At 51.5% G+C, this 22736-nt stretch overlaps 1 protein-coding gene across 5 annotated transcripts in view; it reads right to left on the bottom strand.

Annotated features, from left to right (window-relative positions):
* COL26A1 (collagen type XXVI alpha 1 chain) overlaps positions 1-22736 on the bottom strand; it is a 205186-nt gene that overhangs the window by 4835 nt on the left and 177615 nt on the right. For all 5 annotated transcript variants that reach the window (XM_031968034.1, XM_031968030.1, XM_031968031.1 and 2 more), the window contains 6 exons: positions 14494-14555; positions 10501-10648; positions 10161-10277; positions 9188-9340; positions 7830-7913; positions 6622-6683 (listed from right to left, as the gene is read on the bottom strand). In XM_031968034.1, coding sequence (XP_031823894.1) covers positions 6622-6683; positions 7830-7913; positions 9188-9340; positions 10161-10277; positions 10501-10648; positions 14494-14555 — 626 coding nt within the window. The remainder of the gene's footprint in view (positions 1-6621; positions 6684-7829; positions 7914-9187; positions 9341-10160; positions 10278-10500; positions 10649-14493; positions 14556-22736) is intronic.

Genomic DNA, 22736 nt, shown 5'->3' with positions numbered 1-22736 from the left:
GTGACCTCAGGCGAGTCATCTCACCTCCAAATTGGAGGTCCCACATAGCATGGCTTCACATTGTCAGGAGATTTCAGAGTCTGGAGGGAGTAGTTTACATGTTGGATGATATGACAGAATAATGATGGGATGAATTAGTAAGAGGAAATAGAACCTTGTGTTTGGGTTTGAAAAATCCACTTCACTAATATAGGATGGAAGAAGTTTCCATAGACTGAAAGCCCAAGGGAGTCAACAGTGTGACCCGGCAGTGTAAAAGGTGGATAAGATCTCTGAGTTGGCAAGTCCACTGTGTCTGCCACAGGCGGCCCTGTCCGGAAAGCTCTGCTCAGTTCTGGGGGTCACATATTAGGAAAGGCAGGAGCGGGTCCAGAACAGTCTCAGGCCTGGAGGAGCCATCACATGAGCCTTCTTGAAGGTCAGCCTGGGGAAGAGCCTTTGTCAAGTCCCTGAAAGGCTGGCCACGGCCAAACATCTGTTTTTAGAGCTTTAAAAGTCACTAGGACTTTTGCCCGGCATAAGAGGAGCCACGTTTATCTGAAACTGTATATGGAAGGCTTGATGTGGGGAACCAGTCCCGAGGGTAGAACCAATCAAAAACAGAACAGACTGACCCAGCAGCTGTGGGGGCCTTCCCCTTGGGGGTCCAGCTTCTTCTGGATCGGGGTAGTTGGGGCCCATGGCCTCCGAGAGCCTTTCCAGCTCCGCGTTCATGTACATTGGAGGGCCTGCATTAACTTTTCACAGACTCAGGCATCATTCTCACACTTCCTATTTTCTTTTACCAACTCCTCCACTCCCACCCTTCTTGCCCCTGTGCTTCTCTTGCCCTCTCTCTCCACTACCAGGGGAGCTGCTGGGTCTCATTTCCTGACTTACTCTAAAGTTCTGGGCTGGTCATCAGCCATGGTTTCTGTGATTCATAGAAATACAGAGCCCTGGACCTAAACAGAAATGGACCTTTTTTTCACAATGACCTCTTTCCAGAAGGGATTCTGCAGATGCAGCTTCTGTCTCCCAGCTAAGCTCTGGACCGAGCCCCCAGGCCCCAATTCCCTCATGAAGGGTCACAGATCCCCACGGTATGGGAAGCACAGCCATTTCCTTTACCCCCAGGTCCTCTTCTCCTTCATTCCCTTCAATTTGAACTCTGGGGACCTTTCTATGCAGGCTCACCAGCATCCCCTTTTGCAGTTGGTGAGACTTTTTTTAAAGTAAAGGCTGACTTTAATTTCTTATTTAAATGTGATTTCAGAGTAAACTGCAAGACTTTACACTGTAAATATTTTACATAAATGTAAACATGCATATTTCTATCCTATAGTAAAACAGCTATGAAAATAAAGTCTAGACATAAGAATCGTAATTCCAAGCTAGTTAACTTATTAAAATGAATTCAGGACAAATGTGATGGTGAAATGGTAGTGGTAGGTGATAATCATTATTCTTCTTGCCTTTATTTACTTGCCTGAGTTTCCAAAATTTCATCTACTAAACCACATTAGAATAATTCCATTTTAGCATATATCACCTAATTTATATCCATATGAGAATATTTCTTTTAAAATAACATATAGCACAAACTCAACAAAATTGACTAAATCTGTTATCTTAAAGAAAGGAATAGGGGTTCTGGAGTCTTAAGTTTTCCAGTCACCAAAGATAAGCAAATAAATACCACACAGAGAAAAACATGATATTGTTACAGGCAAAGGCAAGTAAAAAATAAATAGTCTTGGTTTCAGCTAGAAATCTTGAGTTTGCTAGTATTCAAATTCTACTGTGGTTTTACATATAAAATTTAAGCACTGTATGACAAATATTTCCAAAAGACATAGTTCTGATTAGGTACTATGACTACCAGTCTCTCAAACACAAAAGAATGGGAGACAAATAACAAAAGAAAATCGGAAAATTCGATAAGATGCTTCAAAATATCCATGGCTCCCATGGGCAAGTTGTCATCCAAAGTGTGTATATTTCTTGGAATATCCTACCCTCCATATTTCCTTACCAGTCTACTATATCTGAATAACCATAGAGCAGGTGCAAATAAAGCCTTTACACAATCTTTTTTGATGATTAACAAATGAACATCTTGAAGATGTGAGAAATCAAGATCCTGACTGCTTCCTTTAATTTAAAATTATTTTGTCATCATCCTTTTATTTAAAATATAAAAGCTTACACAGAAAACAAGTTCAAATGACTAAAATCTGGCTTAAAAATTGGGCAAAATAATAATAGCAGTGAGATATTTAAATATTCCAATATAAACTGATAATGCTATTTTCCATTTCTAATGTTAACACTATCAATGATTATAAACAAATGATCAATTCATTATAATTCTTATGCTCTCTTGAATTCAATCTAAAAACCCGAGATTTGGGAAAGAACCAAAAAGTACTTATAGGTTAGAAGGCAAAGAGTTTTATTTTCCCTTTCCTGAACTCCCAGCTTTCTTTGGACAATTCATAATGGGAAAGGAGAGTTTTCCCCTTTTCTTTCTGTCCCCTTAACTACAGCTCCACTTAACTGTGTTCTTTTGAGCTTCTCCCATGTGTCTTGTCTCCTATGTCCAGATTCAAATTCTTCTAAAGAATTAGTACTGAAGAGTTGACGGGTGGGGAATGGTGAGGATAAAAAGCAAGCATAAGGCAGGCAGTCAGCAGCTCAGAAATTAATTTAAAATCTATAGGCCCAGCAAACATCAAAGAATTTCCTTGTATTTTAGTTCCAGCCAATGGGATGTGTTAGAATCTTTACAAAGTGTTAAGCCATTAGAGTTGATAGAGACAATAATTACCTAATTTAGCATGGTTCAATATGATTGATTTGATCTTAGAAGGAGATATTTTGGGCCAGAACTTGAAACAAGGTACTAAGTACTACTGATAGAAACGATGCTTGTGTTCACATCTTTAGAGAGCTCATAGAAGCAAGAAATATTTAAGTACTCATTGGAGTTCACATGTTTGGGAGATTTCAGAGAGCATGCTGGGAGATATCCCACAATTCCACTCTTGGAGAAGTAGCATAAATACAGCTCCAGTGAGCCACTCGAAAGAGTTGTTTTGGGAACATTCCCAGGGATTGGAAAGGAGTACTCTGTGAGGAAGCCCACACACCTTCTGTCCGAGACAAAAGAGATTCATTGTATCTTCTACCTTGGTGCTGGCTGGAGTAAGAAGGACAAACCTTTGGATTTGGACATTTGGGCGGAGCTCTTACAACCAAGAGGAGAGATAGGCCTCTGAGCTAACCGGGCTATATTGAAGGACACAATAAAAGATCTGAACTTTTATCAGCTGGCTGCAATTTTGGAGTAATTATTTACTTGTAACTGAAACTAAGGCTGCCTCCAGAAAACCTCCCCGAGAAACCTGCTTTCTCCCAGAGAGAACTATTATTATTATTTTAAAGAAGAGAAAAACACCCAACAGGGATGTTTATTTAGACTATCTGGAGACCTACTGCAAGCATGTTTAATAAGGTATACACTTGTCACTTAAGATTGCTGTCCTAAAACATTTTCATCTTGTCAGCATTTTAAGCATTTTACACAAGATGCAAAACAAGATATATTTTGTCGTCCTTCCATCCAAAAAAATATAATCTGTAATTTAAACCTGTAAATTAATAAACCTATAAATTTAGTTGTATAAAATCATGGGGAGAAAAAGATCCAAATCAAGAAGAGTTATAATATTTTCATTTGATATTTTCAAACTCCTCCTGGGGTATTTTTAAAAAAACACATTTTAAGTTCATACTTTCAGTAGTTTTCTCTTCTAACCCCTAATTCTCATATCCATTCCTATTATTCTTTTTAAAAAACCCATTCCTTTTAAAATCCACTGAATCAATTATGTCCAATTAAAGATGAACATGGGCTCATGGTTTTCCCTTATCAATTCAACCTCCAATTTCATCCAACCACTGCACCTCCACATGGGGGGTGGTGGGGTGGTTGTTTCCTGTACAGAGTCAACTTTTACTGGTTCAAATTCAAACCAGAAGTAAAATCATATTTGTGACTTTTATAGTCTAGGGACAAATCTCCAATATGCAGCTGATTGCCCTAAGCATACACATCATTGGTTTTGCTACATATCCAAGCTCTGCACACAGTAGCTGTTCAATAAATGTTTCGTTAATGAAATATAAAGTCTCTTTCCTTTAGCTTGCTCATGTCCAAGCACTCTGAGGGAGACTTGTGTGGGAACAGACATGGTACACCCAGTTGGAAGACTACATAAAATGGTCCCTCCCAGAGTTTTGGCTGCTTTTCCTTTTTTTAAGATAGGTAGTATACAGTGGTGTCATATAAGTCCAGACGGCAAGCACTTATTAAGCACACACAGTGTACTAGGTATTGGAAACAAAACGCAAGAAGGAAATAATTCTTAGCCTCAAGCAGCTTATAGGGGGAGACAGACCATAGCCAGCAGCTACTTTGATGGTTTGCAGAATGGTCAGTGACTGCCAGAACATCAGAAAGCTCACCATATTCTTCTTAACTTTATTTATTTTTTATTTACTTACTTTTGTTTGTTTGTTTATTTAGCTGAGGCAAAAAAATTTTTAAAGTTAAGAAAAAGGGGCAGCTAGGTGGTGCAGTGGATAGAGCACCAGCCTTGAAGTCAGGAGGACCTGAGTTCAACCATGTTCTCAGACACTTCATACTTCCCAACTGTGTGTGACTCTGGGCAAGTCACTTAATCCCAATTGCCTCAGCAAAAATAAAAAAATAAAAATAAAAAAGAACAAAGTGGTAACTTATTAGAAGGCACCAAGAAAATGGAGATCTGAGATTTTGCAGGAAAAAGAAACACCCCAAACTCCATCTATCACTTTCTGGAAGATCCCCAAATAAAAACTCCCAGGAGTATTATAACCATATTCTAGAGCTCTCAGATTAAGGAGAAAATAGCGCAATCAGTTAGAAAGGAAACATTCAAATATCGAATAGCCACAGTCAGGATTATACAAGATTTAGGAGCTTTTCCATAAAAGGATCAGAGTTGGGCTGTGGCTGAACAAGTTGTGACTTTGATGGAACACTTTGTGCTATAAGAAACGGCGAGCAGGATAGGATACTTTCAGAAAATCTTGGAACGACTCCTCTGAGTTGATGCAAAGTGAAGCAAGCAGACCCAGGAGACACGTACGCAGTTAACGGCAATTTTGTCCAGTGCTCCGCTCTGAAGTAAAGGTTTAAGCACTTCTCAGCAATACAGCTCTGAGGAACTTAGGATAAAAAAAGCTATCGACCTCCAAAGAACCGAATGTAGATGAAAGCGTGTTTTTAAAAACTTCTTTCTTTGGGGTCTGTAATTTCTTCCACAAATGGTTAATATGGAAATGTGTTTTGCATGAATGCACATGAATAACCAGTATCAAATTGCTGCCTTCTCATCTCGGGGGAAGAGAAAAGAGGGAAGGAAGGAATTTGGAACTCAAAAATTTAAAAATCCCTAAGGTTAGAAGGCATTTTAATATGTAATTGGGAAAAGTAAAACATTTGAAAAAAAAAAAAAAAGCATCCACATGTTTGAGCTTGTACAAGGCGGCTAATTGATTAACGCCGTGCCGTGAAGGTGTGGGCAGCTTCCCAGAGGTCCGAGCACGAGGCTAATTCCCTTCTCCACATGCCCTGACCCTGCCGTTGTGGCCGTGGACAGCTGGCAGCCGTGACAGGTGGTCAGACCCTGCTGCCAGCCACACGAGATTCCCGCCATTTCTTAATAGTACCTGGCTCTCCAGGTACGTTCTGTTCAAAGGCAGATATGCCCAGGGAGAGGTGCTCTGGGATCACAGGATTTAGAGGGACCGTGAAAGCTTCTCCTACAAAGAAGGACCCCAAAGGCTGCAAAGGGAGGGAGGCTCCCTTGGAAGGAGAGCAGCAGCTGGGACGGATCACTCACTCAGAGGACCCTCTTTCTAGGGAGAAAGGACTTGCATGGGCTGGATCTGGGCTTGGAGGGAGACTTTAGTTCTGCTATGGCCAGCCTTCTCCGGGGAGGAGATGGGCTTTGTCAGGGAGACGGCATTTATCAGCTCCTCTTAACACAGGGACTTGTTGATCGTACGGGAAATATGCAGAGTGAAGTCGGAGCCTCCAGCATTGGCCAATGTCTCTGCCCATAATTATTGGAGCCCCACGGTTCCTTCCCGGGGACTTTTAAGCTTCTCTGCCAACAAGCACTCTGCCCTGGCACCCTTTTTGGGCTGATGTTCCAGTCTGGAGCTGGAAGGACCCATAGAAGCATCTTACAGCTGAGGAAACAGGCCCAGATGGGGTGGAGGCAAGATTTTAAACCTATTTCTCTGCCTCAATCCCAACACTCTCTGCCCCACACAAGATATTTTAGGTCAAGTCAAGGCTCCTGGGGAGGAGAAGTCTGTTTTTTAAAGGCTGAGCGTAGTTTCCCATTTATTCAGATGAAATGTTGCCTCGCATTGGGGTAGAACAGACAGAAGACCCCTGTCTTACCTGCAATAACCTCCTGGGAGGTGACCCCGGTGGAATGGGGAAGGGAGATTTAGTTCCTCCTTTTAATCAGAGGTTTCCCTGTGTCCACCTTTCTTTGTTATTCCCAGCCAGGATTTCCTTACCTGAGAGCCTGGAACTCCCATGGGACCTGGGGGGCCATTGGGTCCAGAGGGTCCAGGTGGTCCTGTGGGCAAAGAAATCACCTAATGAGCTTCCATGCAAGAGGCAGGTTCTTAACCTTCCTGCCCAACCAGTCACACATGGTGTGGGACACCTGAGAGAGTGAGCCGCCAGCAACCCACAGAGGTGCCCGTTAAGCTCCAGGATCACAGTATTTAGAGGGATCATGCAAATTGTCTAATCAAGCTCCTTCTACGAAGAAGGGCCCTGAAGGCTGCAAAGGGCGGGGGGCTGCCCAGCAGAGGCTCCTCAGATCCCGGAACCCAAGCTGGAGAAATTTCCAAGGCCATTTAGTCCGACCAACATTTAAAAATGAGGCACTGAGACCCGGAAAGGCAAAGGGCCCTGCCCTGGAACGTCCTGCAGGGGTCCTTTCTTAATGAAAAATAAATCCCAGAACGCAGCAAATGCAGTGTGGCCCCTGAACCCCCAGATTTAAAGCTGGGCTTCCTGACTTAGAATGTCCCTGAACAAGCCGGAGGCGGCCGGGCCAGAGCGGGTAAAGATGCTGCTCCAGGAGCCAGGAAACCAAGGAAACCCTTCCTGGACCTGCGTAAGCTGTTACAGGCGGGACTCCTGGCTGCAGGTCCTGCTGGGCCGGCCCGCGTCAGTCCGGTCCTTCCTGCCTTCAGCCACCAGAGAGCAGGTCTGGCCTTGTCCCCCCATCCTGGCTACTCAGTAAAGACCAGCAGCTTCTGTCCCTTCCAGGATCAAATGTAAAACCCTGTGGGGCTTCTCACACCCTTTGCTATAACCTGCCAGGGTTCTGACCATTGCCCCTCAGGAGAGGATGTTAAGTCCTTCTCCTGGCACCAAGCCTCCTCCTGGTCCTGAAACGTGGCCCTCATCCCCGCATCTGGGTGGCCCTGGGCCCCCAATCCACATGGCCTTCACCCCTGATTTCACTTGGCCCTTACCCCCGGATCCACGTGGTCCCCATGCCCAGATTTTATTGAGGGCACACAAGGGTCCTCAGGGGCCATCAATTCTAACACCCTCATTGAAAGATGAGAAAACGGAGACCGGGGAACTGAACAGTCTTGTCCAGGGTCACCCAGAGGCAGGATTTGAGCCCAGGGCCTGATTCCCAAGACAAGCCCTCTCCAGGGCTCCAGCAATGGCTGGAGGGCACGTCCGGCTGGGCGCTTACCTGGAGGGCCAGGCGGGCCCCGAGGCCCAGGGATCCCTGCCATGATGGTGTCTACTATGGTGGAAGACAGCTGGGAATCGCCATCTGTAAGAGAGCCACAACAACCCCTTACTCAGGGGAGACTTTGGCCAGTCCAGGATGGCCCCTGGTGGCTCTCCCCAAAGTGACTGACTGAGGGACGGACACACAGTCTGACTGCTGCTGTCTGGGGAAGGGGCTCTGGTTGTGAGAGCTGATCCCCGTCTCCCTCAGGAAGCCATGAAGGGTTGGAGAAGGAAGGCCACACTCAGGGGAGCCCGATTGCTCTCAAGGACCATCCCCAAGTGGACAGAGGGGAAATTGGGGACAAAGCCCTCCAGGGGGCCTGGGGACAAGCTATCCCCTGCATGAGCTGTCCAGGCTGACCTGGCTTTCTCACCACTGGCCCTTAGCTCTAGAGGGACTTGTGTGTCACTGGGGCCACTTGCCCACATATGAGGAGTTGGGCCCAGAGAAGGGAAGCTATCACTCCAAGATGGTGCAGCAAGATGGCAGCCACCAGCCTTCCACTGTCCATTGTGCCACAAGAAGCTCCCAGTGCCTTTCATGGCAAAGCTTTTCTCAAGGTCGCAGGGCATGTGGGTTATCCAGCCAGGGAAGCCTGAGGAGATCCTGGCCCCACACACTGAGCCGGATGTCTCAAACATCAGAGCCCTCCCAGAGCCATGGCAGAATGATGGGCAAAGGGCGTGGGAATCAGAGGGCTTGAGCTCAAATTCTGCCTGAGACCCCCTCCATTGGGCAGGACCCTTCCCCTCCTCTGTGCCCTGAGGTTTGCAGAGCAGGGTATCCAGAAAGCAGGGGGCTCATAGAGTGGGGGGCTCATAGAGAGGGGGGCTCAGAGAGTGAGAAGCTCAAAGTGGGGTGCTCATAGAGTAGGAGGCTCATAGAGTGGGGGGCTCAGAGAGCTGCTCACAATGGACCTTTCAGTAGGTTCCAAAGGTCATTTTAGGAGAGGGGCTGCAGCTCCTCCTGAGCCAGACTGATGGAGGCCAGACCACAGTCCAGCCTGGGCTCACCATTACCAGGCTCATGTTCTGAGGGCCAGAGAGGCCCTGGAGAAGACACTGCCTTAAGTGCCCCCGGCTTGTGGGTGACCCGCAAGCTCCCCAGTGACCCTGCTGACCCCCAAAGCCATGAGCCCTCCTCTGTTCCCCATCTTCTTTCTTTTTCCTCAGCCCTTCCACCCCAGGAGGCGGCAGCATGGGGAGAGCAGGGGCAAAGCTCCCCCCAAGGCAAGCCCCCTTCCTGAGAGGAGGCACAGAGGCCCCCACCCTGTTCCTTGGGGGGAAAGGGGGCAAAGCACAGCGGGCACTTACTTTCCTTCTCTCCTGCGGGCTGGAGGGAATACAGAACACCCTGCTGGAATGGGGGCGGAAGGCCGGGGCTGCCAGGAGGGCCCGGGGGCCCAGGTGGCCCAGGGAGCCCAGTCTCTCCAGGAAATCCCCTTGGGCCTTGCGGCCCCAGGAGCCCTAAAATCAGAGACAAAGACAGGCTGGTGAGTATCCATTCAGGCACGAAAGTGCCCGATTTCTGCAGCGGCGTAAGGATGCTTCAGCCTGGAGACAGGGGGCTGGACGGGATGACTTCTTGCCCTGTCTCTGGCCCAGATGCTGCTGCTTTGTAACAATAATGGAACATCTCAACAAGCAGCTTCTCTTGATCCTTAGGGAGTAATCACTGACCACAGCAAGGGGGAAAGTGGCCAGAGAGGGGCAGGAGGCCGGCCCCCTGGGCATGTGGGATGAGCCGTCCTTGGCGGGAGGAAGAATGGGCTCTGAATTCTATTTCTGCCACAGACAGGCACCCGACCCATTCTCTGGCCTCAGTTTCCCATTTTTACAAGGAAGGGGCTGACATCCCAGATTTGGGCAGCCTCCCCGGGAGGTCAGCGTCATGGGGAAGACTGGAGAGGTGACTGAGACCTCCCCCTGCCGGCCCAGCGGCGTCCTCCGGCCAGAGGAGACGGGACAGGTGGGCGGTACCCCTTGGCATGGAAGCCCCTCATGGCCCGCTCCCGGACCCTCCAGGGCACCAGTGGCAGAGCTGGCACAGGCTGTGGCCTTTCTCCCGCTGCTGCCTCGTTCAGCCAGGGGACCCAAGGCTCTGGGAAAGAAGGACCCCGACTGGGCTGGCAGTAAGTGGGGCAGAGAAGGGCTCTGGGGCTGGCAGGGGCAGGACTGGCCCCGCTGCCCCTTGGGATGCATCTGTACCCAGCCGGCCTCAGGGCCTCTCGGATCCCACCTCCCAGACCAATGGAAGCCCAGCATGTGACCCACGGGCTGGACTGACCTGGGGGCCCCCTGGGGCCCATCTCCCCCATCTGGCCCCTTTCGCCTTTCGATCCAGGCGGCCCAGGGAGCCCCGAGGGGCCCACGGGTCCAGGAGGTCCCATCTGTCCAGCATATCCTGCAGAAAGAACAAGGCCAGGGTCAGACCCTGCCCCACCCCCAAGCTCTAATGATCATCATGAAGCCCCAGCAAGAGAAGTGCCTCTGCCCCGCCCTGGGGGTCCCTGAGCCTCCCAGTCTCACACTGACCCCGCTGGGCAGCCCGCATCTGGGGGGCTTTGGGGGCCCGCTGAAGAATGAGGGGAGGGACCCTCAGGGACCCCCCACGCAGCTCCACTGACCCGCGGGGCCCAGGGGGTTCCTCCTCCCGGTCCCAGGGTGAGACAGTGGGATGGCGTCCGGTAAGAAATCCTTATTCCAGGTTGGCGTGGTCTTGCTAATATCGTTTTCCGAAGTCATCACGCTCCCGGCCGCTTCCAGAAGAAGAATCTACGGGAGACACGGCAAGAAAACCTGTCTGTCGAGGAACTGAACCCAAAGGGGCCGCCTGGAAAGATCCGGAGTCCTGGGTTCAGATCCTGCCTGAGGGACCCCTAGAGGGAGGGCACAGGCCCATGGGAGCCTCTGTGACAAGTGAGAAGAAAGAGCGAGCTGATGAAAGCTCTGCTGGGGGGAGAGGCCCCCCCTTCCTCCTCTCTACAGAGGGGGTGCAGGGCGGCCTCAAGGGAGGGCTCGAGCTTGCTCCTCTTGGACTGAGCGGGATTGCCTGAAGTTGTGGTGAACGACCTTGTCTGGAGCCCTCCCCCCTCCTTTCCCCCCTCCCCCCTCCCATGCAACAGAGTCTTGAAAAAGCCAACTCTGCTTTAATTTTTTGTAAAGAATCACATATATAACAATGTAACTAAATATTATGTACCATAACCTAATACTCTAATACAACATAAAGACATATTCTATAATAATATAAAAATGGAATGTATATTGTTATATTACAGATTATGACATTATATAATACAATTCTAAGGAAAGCCCCTCCCCCTTTATCTCCCGCTCCCCTCACCAGGGTCCCTCCTCCAGCTCACTAAGCCCCTGGGAATGTCTTCTGAGCCCGGAAAGCTGCTGGCTCAGCAACACGGGGGGGAGGGGGGAGTTTGTGCCGCTGAGGCCCGCGGTCTGGGCGCTTTCCTGCCCTAATGGGTGTGAGGGGAGCTTTCCAGCCATCTCCCGGACCCCTCCCCCCCATCCGCTGCTCCCTGCCTGGCCCTCCAGGGACTGCTGAATGGGCAGGTTGGTACTTCCCCTTCTGGCCCCAGGGGGGAGAACTTGCATGCGAAGAAGCAAATGGGGGGGGGGGCCTTAACAGCCCCTCAGACCATTCCAAGCATTCCTCCCCCCTTCCAAGGGGTTCAAGCTGCCTGAGTGCCCCCGGGGCCTCCCCAAGGCCAGAATTCTGAGAGCAGCAGCCCCAGGGTCACAGGAACTTTGTTCTAGGATGGACTTGAGCAGGCTGCATGTTTAACTATGGGCTTCCCGGGAAAAATACACTTGACATACATTTAAATTAAATCTGCATTAATCACATTTTCTCCATCACTTTCTTAAGTATAGAAAAGCAGATTATATATTTTTATATATATACATACATACATATACACACACAGACAGACAGAGACAGAGACAGAGAGACGGGGTGGGGGGGAGAGAGGGGGAAGAGAGAGGGAGAGACAGAAAGAGAACAGAAAATCAACACAAGCATACATCAAGTCCTCATATAAAGGGCCTGTTGATTTCGGGAAGCTAAGGTATAAATATGAACACTGAAAATTTAACACTCGGCTTTCCTGAGGCAGTTGGATCTGACGTAGCACACTGCAGGACCGACCCATCACTCTGGGAGACCTCCAGAGTCACTGTGCCCTTTGATCCCTGAGGTTTTTTCCCAGAGGGAGGGGAGGACTGGGAGGTGTTCCACTTATTCAGTGGCAGAACTGTGGGACCTGTACAGGGCCATGTTGTTTTCCCCAAGGCATAGTCAATCAGCGTGTGTTTATTATGCTCCTTCTGTGTACTCAGTGCTACATAAGTCACTGGGATTCACAAGTCTCTGACTTTTGTTCACAGCACAGCCGATTCCTCTTTGCAGCAGGGACGGGGCTGGGAGATCACTACATGTGATGATGGGACATCCCAAGGTGGGTGCGAGCCCCGGGAGCCTCCGGATGCCTTGGGAATGAGCGTGGGGGTCGGTGGGAGACTTCAATGTGAGGGTGTGATCACAGGGTCAATTTCCCACAATTCTCGGCACTGGTGACCCGGTCCAGTCCCCACCTGGAACCTCCTGGGCAGGAGCCATGGTCCAGCTGGTTGGATGGTATTTCTTTAGTGTTACCTTTGGGCCAGGCGCCCTACTATGCACTGGGGATCCACAGATATTCCAGGGTCCCTGCCCTCTGGAAGCTCATGGACCACCGGGGAGACAGGCCATTCATTAGCCAGGGGGCACGTGCAGGCCCCCCAGAGTGGGGAGAGGTCTGGAGCTCTCCGAGCCACAGGAAGCGAACGTTTCACTCGGGATGCGGTGGATCTGAAACACTGACGGGGCATCCTCCCGGGGGTCCGAAAGGCAGCGGCGGGTGCGGTCACTCAGATGAGCCAAGCCAGCCAGACCTTTCACTCTCTGGGACAGACTCTGCCTCCTCTCCAGCCTGACTTGGTTCACATCCTGCTGCCTCCACCATCTTGCTCATTATTCTGGAGCCAGCGCTCCCCTTCCTGAGGCCCGGTGATCTTTCCTGCCTTGGGCCTGGAGGGCTCATTGGGGCTTCCTTTCCGCACAGATTGCCAGTCATTCTTAGTCAGGCTCTGTTGGATTTCCTGCTACGTGTTAAGTTCTCCCAGGGCGGGCGTCACCGACTCATTCCATCTTTCACCTTGTAAAAGGGGCCCCTCCCCCGGGCCTGCGTGAGCACAGGAAAGGGGCCTGCTGATGCTCTGGGCTTGAGGACTGCACTCCCCCCTCCCCCCAGGTCTTCATGTCGGGGATCAGGGAAAAGCGCTTTCCGGGACATTCCCGCCATCTGACATGAAGGAGGTCACTGGGGGCGGGAGCCTTGTCCCGGAGCACGGGGAGCAGCATTCCCGCGGCAGTCACGGCAGCGATCCGTCAGCCCGGCCCGGCCGCCCCCACGCGAGGGGTCCCTGACAAAGCGTGGGACACGCGGCACTCCCGGAGCAGCTCCGGGGCTGGCGGCTCCTGGGAGGGGAAGCCTGGGCCGTCACCAGGCAGGGAGAGCACGCCCCAGAACCCCGGCTCCCGGGGGCCTTAATGCTGGCTCTCAGGTTCCTCGTCTCTCTCCTCCCGATCCCCGGCTTCCCCAACGTTTCTGGGGCGCGGGTCTCCCTCCTCCGCGAGATCTCCGGGAGCGGCTGGGGCCGCCCCTCCCCGCAGCGTTCCCAGGTACCCACTGCCCCAGAGCGCCTCCGGCCGGCCTCCGGCTGGTAACGCGCCTGCAGGGCTGGTTCCGGGGATCCTGGGATCGGGCACTCGGGGCTTCCGAGACCGCAAACCCCCACGTGCAGAGAGCCGGGCCCGCGACATTCCGGGGACACAGAACAAACCGTCCCGAGCGGCTCTTCCCAGGCTTCGGAGCCGCAGCTTTGGAGGGGGTTTGGGGAGGGGCTGTAACCCCATTTTACAGACGGGACAGTGAGGCGCCTCTGCAGAAGCTCCTTCCCCCAGGCAGGGGGCGCTCTGATGAAGGCCCGGGACGCTCTGATGAAGGCCCGGGACGCTAAGGGGTCCCGGGGCCACCGGGCGGCCCCAAGGAGGAAGGACCCAGTTCCCCCCTCCCCCCCGCCTCTCCCTGGGCCCGCCGCTTCACGGATCCGCCTCAGTTTCCCGATCTGTAAAATATGCAGAGGAGTCAATGGCCGGCCCGGCAGCGTCTTCGTCAAGAAACCCGCAGCGTGCGGGGAGAATGGGCGGAAGGGGAGGCGCGAACACCCGGAGCCGCGTGGGGGCCCAGGATTGGCTGACGCGGGTGTCTGTGTCTCGCGGTACTTAGCCATGAGGTAAAACCTCCGAGGGAAGCAGACCGCCCCTCCCCCGCCCCTCCCCCGCCCCATGGCGCTGACTCGCTGACTGCACACCCTAGCGGCGGTTCTGCCGCTCCCCTGTGCCAGGGCCCGGGCGGGGCCTCCAGAGGTTGCCAGCCCCGCTGCCCGGACACGTGGGGGCCAGCCGCCCCTCCCCCTCTCCTCTCCTCTCCTCTCCTTCTCCGTCCCTCCCTTCCCCCTCCCCGCCCCCCTGGGCCCAGGCAGGCCCGGTCCTGACCCTTGACCTCCAGCGCGGATAGCCGCTCGTTCATGTCGTTCAGGCGGGTGCAGTTCATGCATTCTGAAAGAGAGAAGCAGAACTGCTGGTCAGGGCCCAGCCGGGAGGGAGCCAGCAGCCCCGCCCCCATCCCTCGCCCCGGGGCGCAGCGGAGCCGGCCCCAACCGGCTTGGAGGCCTGCGGTGGGAACTCTCCGGGACCTCGTGCGGCCACGTGAGCCTTGGAGTGCGCAGGCCCGAGTCAGAGCCCGTCGCTGCCTCCCTCTAAGCGAGCGTGGGGCAGCCCCTCCCCCTCCCTCCCTCCCCCCGCGTGAGGGCGCCCGTCCTTTCTCTCAGCCCCCTCCTCCCCGCACCCCCGCGCTGCCCCTGGGCCTGCTCCCGGTGGGCGCCCCGGGCCACGACCGCGCGGTGCAGTCATGGTTCCGGCGCCGGGACGAGGCGAAGTGAGGGGGATTATTCAGAGAATAACCGGAAGCCCCCCGGGGGCTCATGGGGGCCTCTGGGGGACGCTCGGGTCGCCAGAGAGGCGACTGTCGGGCACAGCGGCCCCGGCGCCGCCCTCCTCCGCGGGATGGCGCCCCCGTGGGGCGTCCAAGCTCCCCCGACCCGCTGGGGGTTTCCCGGCAGAGACACGGGCGGCGGCCGTTACAGAGGAGGGAACCGAGAATATCCACAGCCAGAGCGTGAGGCTGGATTAGAATTCAGCTCTTCCTCTTCCCTGCCTGCTGGGAGCCCAGGGGAAAATCTGGGGGAATCATGAGGCAGCTCGTGACTTAGAACCCGCTTTCCATTGGCCTTTTCTGAACCTGGCCCTGTTTGTTTACAGGCTTGTTAGGGCCCTTTTCCGGTCCAGGACCATCACACCCGTTAACCGAGTGCGCCGTTACCTTCTCTCCTCGCTGCGCCGGGACAGCGACGCCCCCCCCCTTCTTCCCCTCCCCCTTCTTCCCCTCCCTCCTTCTTCCCCCCCCCTCCTTCCCCTCCCCTCTTCCCTCCCCTCTTCCCTCCCCTCCTTCCCCTCCCTCCTTCCCTCCCCTTCTTCCCTCCCCCTTCTTCCCCTCCCCCCTCCTTCCCCTTCCCTCCGATCCCGGCCGGCGAAACCCCAGCCCCTTCCACAGCGCGGAGCTAAGGGCTCGCCAGCCGACCATCTCCCCACGAACCAGCCCCCGCGTGCGAAACCCCTCCTTCTAGCGTCAGGCAGGAGGCGGGACCTCAGATACTATAAGCCTTAAAAAACAAGTAGATTCTAGGTTATCAACAGAATACGCCCTTTCCATCACTCTGAGAAAAAACCCACAAAAGCCATAGAAATAAAAGACTTAAAACACCAGAAACTCTCATTTTTTCTTGAAGAAAAGGCAAGAAAGAAATTCACAACTAAAACATACCAGAGAGACGAGGATCTACATTTTCTAGGTTTTAAAATTTAGGATGATGTGGGGGCGGCAGAAGGCCAATGTAAACACCAATCCTCAAAGTCAAGGAGGACCCGAGTTCAAATCTGGCCTCAGACACTTAACATTCCCTAGCTGTGTGACCCTGGGCAAGTCACTGAACCCCAATTGTCTCAGCAAAACAAATAAATACATAAATGAATGAAACTTAGGATGATGTGGCCTTGGCCTTCTGGTCAATACAGTGCCCCTTCCAAGAGGCAGTTGTGCCATTTGCCTATGAACCTGAGGGCTTTAGACTGAAGAGAATGAAAGAGAGAGATACTCTATCTGCCAATTTACCAGAAAGTAGCAGGTAAAATTCAGAAAGAATGGGCGAACAATCCACGGAAGCCAGTTCCTAATAATTGAAGTAAAAAAAAAAAAAAAAAAGCCAGAACTTTCTATTTCTACATACAAAGCACCCAATGTGTGCAGAGAATAACTCATAATTAGCAGCATGAACAGGGAGAGAGGCAAGTTTGACCCAGGAGACGCACTGGAATGCGACTCGTGGCTAGAATGGTCCCTTCCAAAGGACCAAGGGGTCATGGAGTAGCATTACATACTGAGAATAAATACTGATCTCAGGAAGTGCAGGAGCCGAAGGGGGAGACCAAGAGCAGCCATTTGTTGCTGTTCACTCAGGTGTGACCCTCCGTGGCTCCATTTTAGGGCTTTCTTGGCAGAGACACTGGAGTAACTGGCCATTTTCTTCTCCAGCTCATTGTACAGATGGAAACCGAGGCAAATAGGGTGACGTGACTTGGCCAGCTGGTCAGACTGGAACTGGGGAGTCCCCTTTGTGACCCCAGAAATTGGTCCTTGTATTCGGGGAGATGAGGGCGAGGGAAGGGGCAACGCGAGAAGCTTCTGCTCTCTTTCTGTCACGGGGACAAGTCCAGGGCAGCCCACCCACCCCGAACCCTAGCGAGGTGCTAACCACTAAAAGGGGGGGCTGAACAAGGCCCAGGGCCGGCTCCTCTGTACCTCTGACATTATAGACTTTAGAGTACGGCGAGAAGACGGAGTAGACGAAAAACTTGTGGAAAGCGGCTGCCCCCATGAAGGGATTCATGGTCCTAGTGAGCTCTGATCAGGGCCTCTTCATTCCATGTCCACAAGGGGCCTCCCCAAGGATCAGGGCAGCGCAGATGTTTTAAAGGGAAGCCTCGGGGGGCGGTCTCTCCAGGGGCCGGAGGCATCCTCCTTTCTGAGGTCACAGCCATGCAGCTGCCCGTCACCAAGGAAATCAGAGGTTCTGGCTGGGGGGATTCCAGGCCCGGAACGTTCGGGGCTAGAGGCTGGTGGAGGAAGCGGGTTCTGGGCAGGGCCAGCGACCGGACCGGAGGCAGAACTGGCCTGGGGCAGGCTCTGCGGGAGGCCCCAGACCCAGCCTGCCTCTCTGCCGCCCAGCCCAGCCCTTCCATTGCTCTGGAGCTTCTGTACCGCCTGTGAGCCTTTTAGGGATCTTATGGTAGCACTCTCAGACTGTGCTAGCAGACACAAGAAACCAATCAGGGACGGCAGAGCCAGAACCTTCCTACCCCCCCCCTGTGAAAGCCCCCCTCTCACTCACCCACCTTCACAGGCCTGTTTCTCTCTTCGAGGACTCCTTCCCATCAACCCCATGGGGCCCATAGTCACTAAATCTTATACTTTCTTCCTCTACAGATGTTCCCACGGCCGCTACCCTAAGTCAGGCCCTGGCCATCTCACACCTGGACTGTGACAGTGGTTTCCTAATTGGACCCCCCCTCTTCAATACTCTACCCACTCAAATTGGCAAAGTGAAGGTCTGACCATGTCACCCTCACTCAGTAAGCTTCAATAGCTCTCTATTACCACTGGAGTCAGAAATCCACTCCTCACTCAGTAAACTCCAGTTCAGTCAGTTGCATGAGACTCATTCTGCCCACAAACAAGGCTTCAAAGGAGAATGAAAATTGAAGTTGAAATGTTGGACCCGGTGCAGAAAGCAGCATTAGAGGAAAAAAATCTCACCAGTCCTGTGGTCAGCGCCTTGGCCCAAGTCCAGAGCCAAGGCCTGCCTGGCCACCCTTGGCATGACCCCCCCGGCTGACCAGATCTGAAAACAAGGGAGGAGAGCTTTGGGGGGGGGGGCGACCGAAGGATCCCTGGTTTGGACTCAGAGGGCCCCGGGTGTTCTTCCCCCCTCTTCATCACCAGAGGTCCCTCTGGACCTGAGTTTGAGGGCTGCGAGTGAGTCATCCCCGTTTTCTGTGGACCCCCGGCTGCTCCTTCAGACCATTGCCCTCTACATGTGACGGTCCTAGCCTGCTCCACATCCAGTCACACTCAGACCAGTCACTGCGTCAGCACCCCCTGGGTGGGACAGGCCCACCTGGGGCTCCCGGAGCCCTCCTGGTCCACCGGACTCTGCTGGCCAGGAGAGAAAAGGGGAAAGATCCTCGGCATTCAGAGGCTCAACAAGCGCTTGGGACACAAAGCCCAAACCAGCAAAGGCCGGGCCCCTAAGGAGTTCCCATTCTACATCCCACAGGGTGGAGGAAGGGAGAGTAGAGTGAGTGTCCAGCGGAAGGCAGTCTTTGGCTTGTGGGACAATGGAGCGGGCAGCTCTCCAAGGCAAGACTCTTATACCTGTGGTGGGGATGGGGGATGGGGGGGTGAAGAATGAGGTTCGAAGGACCCCAGACACATCGCTCGGTGATTCATGAGGTCAAGGTCATCTTCGCTCAAGTCCAGCGGTGTCATAGTGATGAAATGACTTGGCTCGAGACCAGGGACTGAAACGGAGAGTTCTAAATGACCCAGCTGCATTTTATCATCCCATATTGATTAGTGGGAACCAAAATGGCCCCTAAATGATGCCATATGTTTACTTGTTGGGGGGGGGCGGGAGGAGAGAAAGGTAAAGGGAGAAACTCTGAATTTCCAGGCTTATGTATGCCAAAAAAATAGAACATCAGGAGCATGCCTCTGAAGAAGGGGGCCGCTGACGACTTAGTCGTTTTGAGGACATGCTCTCATTTCTAGCGTCCTCAGAGAGGCTTTCCCCAAAGAAAATTCTGAGTATGAAGCAGATGATCATTTCTCACAACCTGCTAACATTTTAAACTCTTAAAAAACATTCCCCAGTAAAAGACTGTAAAATCTGTCTGCCAGCATCTTTGACGGGACTGTCTGATCCTCAAAAAGTCACCAAATTAGATAGGACTGGCCCACTTTTCTACAGACAAGGAAACTGAGACCTCCAAAGTCTTGAGTAATGTAGTTTCTCATGGTGCTGTTCAGCTCAAGGCTCAGGGGAGAGCTTCAATTTTCTTCCTAGGGAAGACCCTAGGATCTGGATTCAAATCCCACCTCTGAGGATCTCAGGGACTTCCTCTCTCCGGGACTCAGCCTCCTCTTCTGAAAAATGAGGGGTTTGGCCTAAATGGCTTCTGAGGTGCTTCTGCTTCCAGATCTATGGATCTATGGATGAGATGAACTGAGCCTTCCAGGGTGGATGTGAGTCAGAGAAGCAAAGGAGGAGAGAAAGACATAATGTGAGGAGAGAATACAGGAAGGGAGGTGGTGGAACAACACCGGGTGAGGGGCTTAGCAGACCTTTCCCCATTCTTTCATTCTGAAGAAGGCCCTTGTGTCTCATATCCCCTAGTCTAGCCAAGTGCCTTGTACATAGTGAGTAGTTAAATTATTTTTTCTTAGAGGGCAGAGCTCTCAGCCACCTCTTGCACACTCCTGGCTGTCCTGTGAAGTGGAAGCTAAAGATGGAGGTGACAGAAACAAGAAGCTGCCTCTGGGCATCCCTCCTCTGTGTTCAGCCATTGCACCATGCAAGCAAGGCAAGAGCAAGTGTGGGAAAGGAAACATTAGCATGAGGGCAGAAAGAAGGGGAGGCAGGGCCTGGGACTCCCAAGACACCAGGCCTTCCACTGGCTGCTCCCTGGGGAGGCGAGGAGGAGATCAGGCTTGCCTCTTGCTGTTTCTGAGCCTAACCTGAAGGCCAGGCAAGAGGTATGAGGAGCAGGGCCCTCCTGCCAACACTGAACCCCCCAAACTCGTAACCAGCTCACATAGTGAGGCACCCCAGGAGGTCAGGATGCCACAGTATCCCCCTTGCCATCCTCTGTGAAGAGCCAGGTTAGAACATAAAGATGCGCCAGGAACGGCGAGACATTAAATCCCTCAATACCCACTGAAAACCTCAGCAGCCAATGGCTCATCAGCAGCCAATATATGGCGGCCTTGAGAGAATGAGGTATCGGATGGAGAGGTTTCAATAAGGGGAGCTGGGTCCTGATGGGCAGGAACTATAAAAGAGGAAAGGGGAACCTTGCCAAGGCTGGGCCAGAACTTGTTACTGGGTCTCCGTCCTTGAGAACAGGAGGGAAAAGATGGGAAAAGATAGAATAGAATTGTACAGGACTGGGTTGGAGAAGACCAACTGGCTGGACTAGATAAGGGGAGGATGGGATAGAAGTTTAGAACTTGGAAGGAATAATCTGTCTGCTAGAAAAGACCTTTGAGATCATTTAACCCCAGTCCAATCTACTAATTTATAGCTAAAGAGATGTTAAATGAAGAGCCCATTGGTCAGCAGCTAGTTAAGAGGGAGAACAGGACTTGTGACATTGATCGTGTCCATGGTGCTCCTGGATAGGCAGGGAAAGAAATTCAGAGGGGTTCGGAGAGGTAGGACATCCTGCCATGGTCACAGAGCTGGGACTGGATTTCTTCATTCTTTCCCACTCCTTCCCCTAGCTCCTCCTCTCTAACTCTAGAACTAGGACTCTCTCATCCAAGATGACACACCTGAAGCTCAGCCATGACCATCAGTTTCCTAAGAAGATTTCTCAATATGACCTGCGCTCCTGACCTTTGACCAGAAGACTTTGACCACTAGGGACTCAGCCTCCTGCATTGCCTTTGATCACTCCCCCATCAAGTCACCTAGTCAGGCTTGGATCTGTGAGTTTCTATTGGTACTGCCAACTTAGTCAACCTTCTGGGGGAAGCCAAATCATTTGTTTTCAGAATCAGTGTCAGAGCATTTATGAAATGCCGACTGTCTACACTGTCACAGTCTTTATGCACAGAAGTTCCTTCTACTTAAGTTCAATTCACTAAAGCTTATTAACTTCCTACTGTGGGTATCATGTTGGGTCCTAGAGTAAATAGAAAAGAAACACATCCATTTCCTGAGAACATATTATGGACAATGCCGAGTTCTAGAGCCACAAATACAAAAGTGAGACCCAGCCCTTGCCTTTGACTAGTTTACATTTTAAGAGGAGGAGGAAGCAGCCAGAGAGTATGGCGACTACAGCAGGCGGTTTGGCTTGGGGAAATCACAGGAATAGTGAGTGAAGACAAAGGCCGGTAGATTGGCAAACACTTTCCGGTAGCAATGACATTATAGTTCTCCCTTCCACATCACGGGGATTAGGGGCACGCTCCCCTGTGAGCTAGAAAATTCACATAAAATATTTTGGCTCTCCATTCATACCAGAGAAGAAGTCTGAATTTGTTTTTTCTTTTATGGGGTATTTATCTTACTGTAAAATTTGGCTTGATATTATGTAATATGAGTAGTAAAGTGAAATATGTAATACATATTTTATGCATTTCTGAGTTTCTAAATATTTTCCGTGTCATTTATTGGCATTCACAGGCAAATCTCACAGAAAGGTCCCATATTATTTCTTTTGCTGACCCACAATGTATTGAAGCCATGATGGGGGAAGTCGTGATGTGAAAGGGATGACTGACTATATTGATCCAAGTATATGACTCAGAAGCTCTGGAAGGTGAGATATGGGGAGGCAAGGGTTAATCAAGTGTCATGATTGAGTAGTACATAGCTCCTTAGACATGGAATCAAGAAGATCTGAGTTCAAATCCTGCCCTAACACTTCATATTAATTAACTAGTGGCCTACTTGCTGCTGGACAGCACTAAGCAACAGTCTGCTTATGGGAAGATTACAGTCTAGCCAGGAGAGACAACATATACATACATAAATATATACAAAATAGGTACAATGAACTTAACTTTGGCCAGTTAGGCTTCCTGTAGAAAGCCATGATTGAATGGAGCCATGAAGCAGATCAGGGATTCTAAGAGCTAAAAGGAAGGCAGGGAAAAAAGCAAAGCCTTAGCAAAGCCAGGGAAAGGGGAGATGGCGTACCTTGCATGAGGAATGGTAACATTTTGGCTGAAGGGGACTCACATAACCAGGAATAAGGCCGGAAAAGTGGGCTGGGGACCGCCGAAGCGCTAAAGATTTTTAAATGCCAACACAGTTTTTCTTTGCTCCTGGAGGTGACAGGGAGGCCTTGGAGTTAACTCAGCAGAAGAGTGATGAAGAACTTTCATTAAGAAAATTGTTAATTGTATGACTGTGGGAAAATTCCCACATCCATATGGGAAAATTACTTATAACTTCAGCATCTCCATTCCCCCATCTGTAAGATAAGAATATAGTATTGCTAACCGCCCAGGACGTGAGCTCAAAAGAGATAATGGAGGCCAAACTTTCAGGCTCATATAAATCTGCAGTTCTTGTCCTCCCAGAGTCCTCCAGCACACACACCCAAGGGAAGAAAGGGGGACGGCCTCCCAGCTCACTTGTTCCTCTGCCTCCCTCTGACAACAAAGTTCTTTTCAAGCTTCTCTCAGCTACACCAATAAAATGGATGTTTTCCCTCCTGCTCTCCCAACAACCCAGCATCCCTCTCTCCAGCCCTTCAGTCCTGCCCGGGGACACAATCTAAGGACTCCGCCCTGAACCAGCTCTTCCCAGTAACAACATCTTCTGGGCTTCA

This window comes from Sarcophilus harrisii, chromosome 4 (assembly GCF_902635505.1).
Source record: "Sarcophilus harrisii chromosome 4, mSarHar1.11, whole genome shotgun sequence".
NCBI classification, from domain to species: Eukaryota; Metazoa; Chordata; class Mammalia; order Dasyuromorphia; family Dasyuridae; genus Sarcophilus; species Sarcophilus harrisii.
The sequence above is the reverse complement of the archived record's forward strand: the minus strand, read 5'-3'. Positions and strand labels throughout refer to the sequence as shown.